This window comes from Gambusia affinis, linkage group LG07, assembly GCF_019740435.1.
Source record: "Gambusia affinis linkage group LG07, SWU_Gaff_1.0, whole genome shotgun sequence".
NCBI classification, from domain to species: domain Eukaryota; kingdom Metazoa; phylum Chordata; class Actinopteri; order Cyprinodontiformes; family Poeciliidae; genus Gambusia; species Gambusia affinis.
The window spans coordinates 26,281,366-26,290,117 of NC_057874.1; the positions used below are offsets into that span (position 1 = coordinate 26,281,366).

The window sequence follows — 8,752 nt, forward strand, 5'->3', positions numbered from 1 at the left end:
AATGTTTTTCATAACAGAATTTTTTTTTCTTAAGATTAAAAATATTCATATTTCTCCAATTCTTTCCAGCTCTGCCTTGAAGCTGGATGAACCAAAAGTTCAGTTAAAGGAATCTTCAACATTTTCTTTCACAATAGCATCTTTTATTCCACCTTCTTTTTGCCTCCTCCTCTCTCTATCTCATTCTCTAATAAAAACCGCTATTAATAGAACACCCTGCTCTTTCTTTTAAACTGTAGGGAGTGTATAGCAAGCACTTGAAGGGAGGAAGAAGCTGAAGATACCAGGAGGCATTTGAAAATGTCCTCTAAAATGCCCGTGGCTACAAAGACGCTGGCTACCCTAAAAATAACAACAATTGGGGCTTTGATAGATTCGTGGCATTTTGTATCAGCAAACATGCTCCTGGGCTAATTTTAGATAGTCAATTCATTTGCAGACCAAATACCTCACAGACATTGGGATGTGAAAGAAGAAAGGCTGGTGAAACATTTGAAAAACACCTCTGTATCTGTCTATGCGTGCTTGAAAAAACTGACACACAATAAACGCACAAAACACAGTTTCAGTTGAATAATTATTGGCTTCATTATTGATATAACTTTTTCAGGGTTATGAGCATTTGGAAGTATACGTATTTCTTATTTTACATCTTTTCTTGTCCAGAGATTGTCCTTTTTGTTGTAAAGTGCGAGTAATACTACTTTTGAATCCAAACATTACATACAATATGTAGTACATGTGTTCCTTCTCCATTCTTCTTTATGATTATTTACAATATTGTTCCACATTTCATTTCACAGAAAGAAAAATCATTATCCACTGTATCAGCATTGTTGGATGTTTTAGGCTTCTATACAGCAGAGCAGAAGTGAAGTGAATAGCTGTACAAGTTGTTTTAATGGATGCCACACTAGCAGGCTCTGGGTGTGAAAGAGAAAGAAAGGACACCGATTCTTAAACACACACTTGCACACAGTTTGCTTGTTGATCATTTTGTGTCTCATATGGTTGAGTTGTCTGGGGTCCTGCTGCAGAGGGCTGACATGGCAGTTCAAACAAACCCAAACCTCAGGCAGTTAATATTTCTCCTTTAGCTAACAAGCCTAGGATTTTCTTACAGTTTCTTTCAACAGCTTTTTAAACCATCATGAAACTAGTGGTAGATAAAACATTAAAGGAAATCTGAACTCAAAAGTTATATTTTCTTAAAAGTGGCCAGCTAAAAATCAATCTCTGCATAGATCTCTCAACGTATTCACTGTGGGACACTCTGCTCATGGAGTAGGATTTGCTGGTGGGTCCCTCTGTGGGTGAGAACGTCAGCTCTATTTGTGCTTTAAGAAGAAACAGTAGTGGATGTTCAATTACCATGTTGTGGTCTCCAGTTCATGAGTTGCTACAGTGAGTTAGGCTAAAACACAGTAACGCACCTATTCCATTACAGATAAATGTTAAGATGCTAACATTTATCGTAAGTGTAAAACACAAAACAAATGAAGACATAAACATATGATGCATTTCCATGCATAGACAAATATTTTTGGTCAGACTGTGAGTTTTTCCACAAATACAAAGATATGTGGTTGCATAAATGCAGCTGTAGAACCAGACTATAATGGTGACATTCAGAGGTTCTTCTCTCTCCCTGTGACACGTGTACATTACTGCTGGCTGTACATTAGCACATCCAAATTGGTTCCCAGGAGAAAAATCTTAACTGGATGGAAAAGCTTTATGAATATAAGTAGTTAAACAATCATGCATATTTTCACAAAGAGTGGTCCACATATGTAGAATGGGTGTATTGCTAAGAAAAAGCTACTTATTGTTATTCTATCTTGAGATAGTAGTAATTTAACATCTCAATTTACCTTAGACTACCCAGGAAATTACATAAGTAAAAAAAAAGTCTCTAAAAACCAACAGTTTGGACAGTTAGGAAGCCTCATGTCGGGCAGTTGGACGATGCATCCTGAGCACATACTGGCAGCGATGACACTGGAACATTTTGCGACTCTAGGTTTAGACTGTAGTATCAAAAAGGAAACCCTTGCATTCACAAAACTCATCAAAACAATTCTTGCTACACACCTTCTCTTAGGCAACAACCTTTTGTAACTGCGTTGGACATCTGTGAGAAAATGCAGAGACAAGAGACACAGGGGCATAGTCAGACCATATGTAGGTCAGACAATGTCTGCTACACTGCTGCTAATTATCACCTTCTGTATTAATGTTACTGCCTTTGACTGTTACCTTGGCAGTGTTGAGCGAACTGTGGAAAGTTTTAGCTGTATGCAATCGGAGAACTTAATTCACGTCTGATGCCAACTTTTAAAGATATATTGAGCTCCTGGCATCAGTTTTCTGAGGAGACAGTGGGACTTCACTGTTATTATATCAATCCAATGTTCATAAAATGTTTAGGGTAAAAAAGTAAGCTTATTGTTTACAGCTGAAAGATCATCCTACTGGTAAACACCTACTTTATTGAGGGCAGTTTAAAAACAAAGCATTCTAAAATTCTGGTTAAGATACAGGTCATATGTCAATTTTCCTAAGAACTACTTTGACTAGAAATCTTGCTATGACGCCTAGTGAGAGTGTGTCTTTGGCACTCTGAAAGGAACAGTTATTAATATTGTTAGAAATAGCCAAGATGGAAAAGCTCATGCTTATTTTTGAGGGCTTAAGATCTCTGATAAAAGCGTATGTATGCAGTATTATGTGATCTGTCTATAAAGATATATTGTTTTACATTTAAGAAATAAATATATCTATTGCAATATTTCATTTGAGTCTCTTAGATGCTTCCTGTTTTCGCTTACATGCATGCTAGAAATGTTTTAGTCATGCAACACTAGGTGAAAAGCGTAAACTCAGACAAAAGGCAGTTAAAGCGTTTTTTTCCAACACACATTTACCTACAAGTTGCTATTTTCATAACATGGACACAATTAGATGAATCTGTGAAACAGACACAATTGCAAGACTTTGATCACTGAGGCTGAGATTAACATCCAAAAGCAGGGTATGAGTTTACGTCTACCCAATCACAGCTCAGATTACAGCAACCTGGCAAAATGGCAATGACCTCTGGATGGAATGTAAATATTGATACACATCTTTTTACGTGTAGAAATTTACCTTATTATTATTAAGTCAAAAGTTCTCAAACTTACAGTTTTAGGTTAATAGCTATCTGCAGGCATCCTTTTAAAAGTGTGGATTTCTACAGAAGGCAGTGTACAGACAAATATACAGTGACCAGGTGAAGCAAGTGGCAGTTTGAAAACCAAGTGGAACTTCTCATTGAGATAAAAATGTCATGCAGTAATCTACTGACTATGTTTTCTTCCTACCTACCTATTGGATATCAGCTAAGTCACAGTTAAACTACCTATCTACATGGATAAGCTCTGTAAAAGTGAAATAGTGAAATACTAAACAAGAAGAAACATTCAAGATGTCTCAAAGCTCTGCAGTAAGACAAGTTTGGGTGAATGGAGGTGGGAAAGCTTGCATCGCAATACATAGAGTACATGTAAGACCAAAGCAGTGAAAATTCAAGGCCATTGTCAGTCATTCATCAGATACTGATGTCTACTAGTGGGAAGGGTGTCAAACCATAAGCTAAGAGCTGATGGCTATCATACATCCTTCAAATAACATGGTGTACTTAACCACCAGCATCGTTACAAGTCATCCACAGGCCATTTGGAGTGGGCTTGGTTAATGCTCGCACATCCTTTTTTTCCTAAATGTTAAAGCATTTTAGAAAAAGGCTTTTTCTAAATGCATTTTAGAAAAATGCTTTTTCTAAATGCATTTCAGAAAAATGCTTTTTCTAAATGCATTTTAGAAAAATGCTTTTTCTAAATGCATTTTAGAAAAATGCTTTTTCTAAATGCATTTTAGAAAAATGATTTTTCTAAATGCATTTTAGAAAAATGATTTTTCTAAATGCATTTTAGAAAACACAACAGGCTCTTTAGAAAAGCCCATCAGAGCTGTGTGCCATGTGAATTGACAGATAAAGGGGTAACGGTCAAAAGCGGGGAGTTTCCTTTTTTTCAGTTTCTTTTCATTGTGTGCAACTGTTGGCTACAGTGGTGAGAAGGACAGTTTTAGGTTTTGTCAATTTTTGTAGCAGCTGATCACACAAAGACAACTCCATGCAGAAATTCACATCTTAGAACTACAGACTTGATTGGTGCAAAGGGAAGATATGGCATTTGGAATATTTTTCGCTCAATCGACATTGACATTCTATTTTCTATTGCCTTGATTTTTCTATTACATGTGTTGTAGTAGGGTGCAATTCTGTCCCATCTGGCAGTACAGTTTTATTTTTCCCACTGTGATGGAAAGAAACATATGCAGGTTACACATCTGTGAGCATCTTGGTGATGTTTACATAGTTTGTATTGGCTAGTGTGCAGTTGGCTGTTTTAAGGTTCTCCTCCTGAAAGTCTTCATTGCTGTTGTTCACAGCCTCCTGAATCTCCATGTAGTCTGATTTGCTGATGGTGGAGCCACTTCGGCTCTTCTTTAGCTCCTCACCTGAATCAGCTTTGGGTACATTAACCTGCAGATACTGAGCCTGCTCTTCGCCTTCAGTCTCACGGTGATAAAAGTAGTTGAAGTTGGACACAATGACAGGCACTGGCAAGGCAATGGTCAGCACACCTGCAATGGCACAGAGGGATCCCACTATCTTGCCTCCAATTGTAGTCGGGACCATATCGCCATAGCCGACTGTTGTCATTGACACGACAGCCCACCAAAATGCATCAGGGATGCTCTCAAACTGTGACTCAGGCTCATCTGCTTCAGCAAAATAAACTGCACTAGAAAATAGGATGACCCCTATGAAGAGGAAGAAAATGAGGAGGCCGAGCTCTCTCATACTGGCTTTTAGGGTTTGACCTAAAATCTGAAGACCCTTGGAGTGACGGGACAACTTGAAGATCCTGAAGACTCGAACCAAGCGGATAACCCTGAGAATGGCTAAAGACATGGCTTGCTGACCTGGCTGACCATCCTCTGCTCTATCTGCCAACTCGGTGCCAAGAGTGATAAAGTAAGGAATGATGGCAACAATATCAATAATGTTCATTATGTTACCAAAAAAGCCTGCTTTGCTTGGGCAGGCAAAGAAGCGCACCAAAAACTCAAAGGAGAACCATATAATGCAGAGAGTTTCTAGAACAAAGAAGGGGTCAGTGAAGTAGGTGGATGTGTAGCTGATTATTGTAGAGTTGGTCTCAGGTGAAAAAACTTGAGCATGGGACTTATGCATTTCATCCTCATCATTGCGGAATATTGGGAGAGTCTCCAAACAGAAACTGACAATAGATATCAGGATGACCATGACAGAAATTATGGCAATAATCCTAGCAGGACCTGAGCTTTCTGGGTACTCAAAGAGAAGCCACACCTGTCTTTGGAACTCATTGTCAGGAAGAGGACGTTCCTCCTCCTTGATGAAACCTTCATCTTCTCTGAACATCTCAATGGCCTCCTCCCCAAGCTCATAAAAGCGAATCTCTTCTGAAAAAATATCAAGAGTGACATTGACCGGCCTTCTCAATCGGCCTCCTGATTGATAATAATACAATATAGCATCAAAACTCGGTCTGTTTCTGTCAAAAAAGTACTCGTTCCTTAGTGGGTCAAAGTAGCGCATCCTCTTTTTGGGATCCCCCAGCAGAGTTTCGGGGAACTGAGAGAGGGTTTTGAGTTGTGTCTCAAAGCGCAGCCCTGAGATGTTAATGACCACCCTCTCACAGCATTCATGGTCTGCCTCTGGGTCGTAGTCCAGGGGGTGCCCTGGGTGTGCAGCTGCCTCGTCAGAGGGGTCACCTGTGGCAACAGTCATTCTGCAGGGCGAGGTGGCCTGCACCTTTCAGGATGTCTGGGTCCTGCAGCCTGGAGAACTGCAGGTGGGGGCCAGGAGAGGAAGGGGACTCAACAGAGTGAAGACCTGAAGGCCACAGGATGTCACCTAGGATCTGACTGGAGGTAGGACAAACAGAGAAAAGTAGCAAGGTCAGAGAAACCTGAGAAATGATTCGGCACTTAATAAATCCTTCTGCTTAGCTCAGAGAAATCAAAAACTTTCTTTCATCTTGAAGATCAAATAGAAAATAGAAAAAATTAAACACTACTACTAATTAACATTCAAAAAAGCAGCCCGCCTTGCATATAAATAACATCACTGCAGATAAAACCACAGGCTAAAATACTAATAAAAAAACAAACTTGCAAAGCTCCAAAATCAGGACACATTTGCTGCAGCGTTTATATCTGTTGAACTGAATTGCCATACATGTAATGGTAATGCAGCAGACACTAAATCCAGACTTCACCCTTCCTCGGATATCTTCTGTCTAAACATAAAAAATATGTTCAAATGTATTGTGCCATCAGAAAACAAAATGAGATTAAAGGAAAAAATTTACAGCTGGTTATACGATCTGACTTTAGTTTTTGGTGGAGCATTTTTTGTCTTGAAATGGTGCCTGTTACTGAAATATTCAAAAACATCTATAAATAATTTACCCACAAAAGGAAATTGGCTCTCAGTGAAAAAAAAAAGGCATCTCTATCTGCATTCCTACCTCTCTCAAGTGTAGGCATGGTTTTGCAAAATAATATGTCATGCAACAAAAATTGCAGGTGTGGTAATCATGCCTTGAGAGGTGCAAATCCAAACATGAACTACAGTGCGATAAGATTTAGACTCAGAATCGAGGAGACGGATGAAAGCCGCTTTATCTTGATCTCATACATACCTACAGACATCTTTTTCGTCTCTGGGTGAGGCTGGATGCTCCCGCTGGTGTCAGGGAGGTGGATATCTATAATCAGCTGCGGCAAACGGGTCTTCAGTCTCCAGTGCAGGTGGGGGGAAAATGAATTTCCGATTCGGGACAGTCGATGATATTCACCTCATGTTGTCTGCAGCATCCTTGCCGTGTACACCGCGTACAGCATGCGCGGGTGTGTCCTCGGTTTCCCCTCCCCGACTCTTCTCCTCCGGGTAGGGAGCCGCGGGGTGGCGATTGGCAAAAAAAGGGCGGAGGGAGACGACCAAGGAGGTGTCGGTGCTTCCCTTATTAACCGAAGGTGCTGGGATCAGCAGAATGATCTTTGTTCCACTGCTTTCCTCCGCACCGGAGCGACTCTGTGACGAGCCGGTGGCTGCGGAGGTAACGTCTGTCTCTAGTAGACACCTAGAGATAACGTCCTCAGAAAATAGGTGGATGTGTGTTCTAAGTGAGGATCTCCTTCTTCAAATTGGAAGCATCAGTAACAAGTCTTTTTTTTTTTTTTTTTTATCTTGCGTCACCCAGTTAAATATGTTGTTTTCTTTTTGGGCAGTTTTGCACCACATACATCTACCATAATTTCCATAAGATTATCTGTAGCTGAAGCTCCAACGCTCGGTGAAAGGAGACGCTGCTGATAGCCTCCTTTTAGTCGACATGGTGGGCAGAACGGCGTCTTCAGACACTGACTTGAAACGACATGCATGAAAGTCATAGTGGGTTTGAAGATTATGCAATTTCACTAAGCCAGCGCCCCATGCGCACACATGAAGCGACCCCTAACGCTTAAGCACATGTCAGCACAGTGGGAGGTGAAATTTTCATTAAGTGATGAAAACAGTTGTGGGTGAAATATCCCTATAGGCAGGCGTGGCCGTTGAGTTATTTACTGGTTACTGTATGAAGCTCCGTCCAACCTGCAGTCGGGCACTGCTCTGCATACCAAAATAGGTGCTGGTGATGGAGCAGGGAAGAGGCGCACTATAGCAACACCACCTTTTCTGCAGTAGACATAAGGCGCTTATGTTGGTCACTGAAACCTAAAAAAATGCATCATTTTAAATGCAGCTTTCTTGAATCAAGACTATTAACACAGATATGTTCTGATTGGAAGATAGAAATGTAAATGTGAAACTTTTTAATGAAAGGAAACCTCCTTTTTTCTATGAGATAATAGTTATCTCATGTTTCCTTGTGTGCTCTGAGGCAACAACTTCCAATTCTTTTTCACTACTTGTTCATAACAGTGAATGTTGTAATCTTTCCCGGCAACAAACTACATGAATAATGAATGGGAGGGGGGACAAAAATAGAGCAAATCCTCCATCAGTGGTTGGCTACATTCCAAAAGAAGAATTCAACTTTAATAAACTGTGAATGCTTCCATCACAGTTGATGCTTGCATCTAGAATGTTTACACACTGTCCTGAAATGACCACAGAAGTCAATGGGAATCCCTCAAAGAAGAAGAATGGGGGTTGGTGAGACAGCAGGATGATTTGTGGAAGCCTTTCCAACATTACGCTTGGCAGACTTGAGACCATCCTGGGTGCCAACCTTGCCACAGTGTCCATCTGGTCTGCTGCTACCACAGAAACAGATTCTTTTTAGTATCTCTTAATGACTTTTCTTGGTTCTCGATGAAAGGATAATCATTATTTATGGGGCCTGTTACAAAGGGTTCTAACCCAGCTTGTGCTGCATTATGTGGCTATCTGAAATTAAAATCAAATCCTTGCTGCATTCAAAATCTTTTAGATACTTAAACATACATGGATGTGAAAACATCTGGCAATGTAAGATGGACATTAAAACTGCTAAAAGTAAATTTGCTTCCAGGATTTAATGATATATGTTTTAAAAAAAGTATAGAGTTTGTATTCAATTGTGAGTTTTTTGTAAATATTTAAATACTT

The 8,752-nt window shown here is 40.0% G+C and overlaps 1 protein-coding gene across 1 annotated transcript; it reads right to left on the reverse strand.

Annotated features, from left to right (window-relative positions):
* Positions 1–563: 563 nt before the first annotated feature.
* LOC122833491 (potassium voltage-gated channel subfamily A member 2) lies at positions 564–8,552 on the reverse strand. Its single transcript, XM_044121088.1, has 2 exons — positions 6,801–8,552; positions 564–6,021 (listed from the first exon to the last, which is right to left on the reverse strand). The coding sequence occupies exon 2, from the start codon at positions 5,882–5,884 to the stop codon at positions 4,388–4,390; it is 1,497 nt and encodes a 498-aa protein (XP_043977023.1). The 5' UTR covers positions 5,885–6,021; positions 6,801–8,552; the 3' UTR covers positions 564–4,387.
* Between the last annotated feature and the right edge of the window lie 200 nt (positions 8,553–8,752).

What these genes read in the sequence shown, in the direction of transcription:
- LOC122833491 (XM_044121088.1), bottom strand. Translation starts at nt 5,884, where the DNA reads ATGACTGTTGCCACAGGTGACCCCTCTGACGAGGCAGCTGCACACCCA.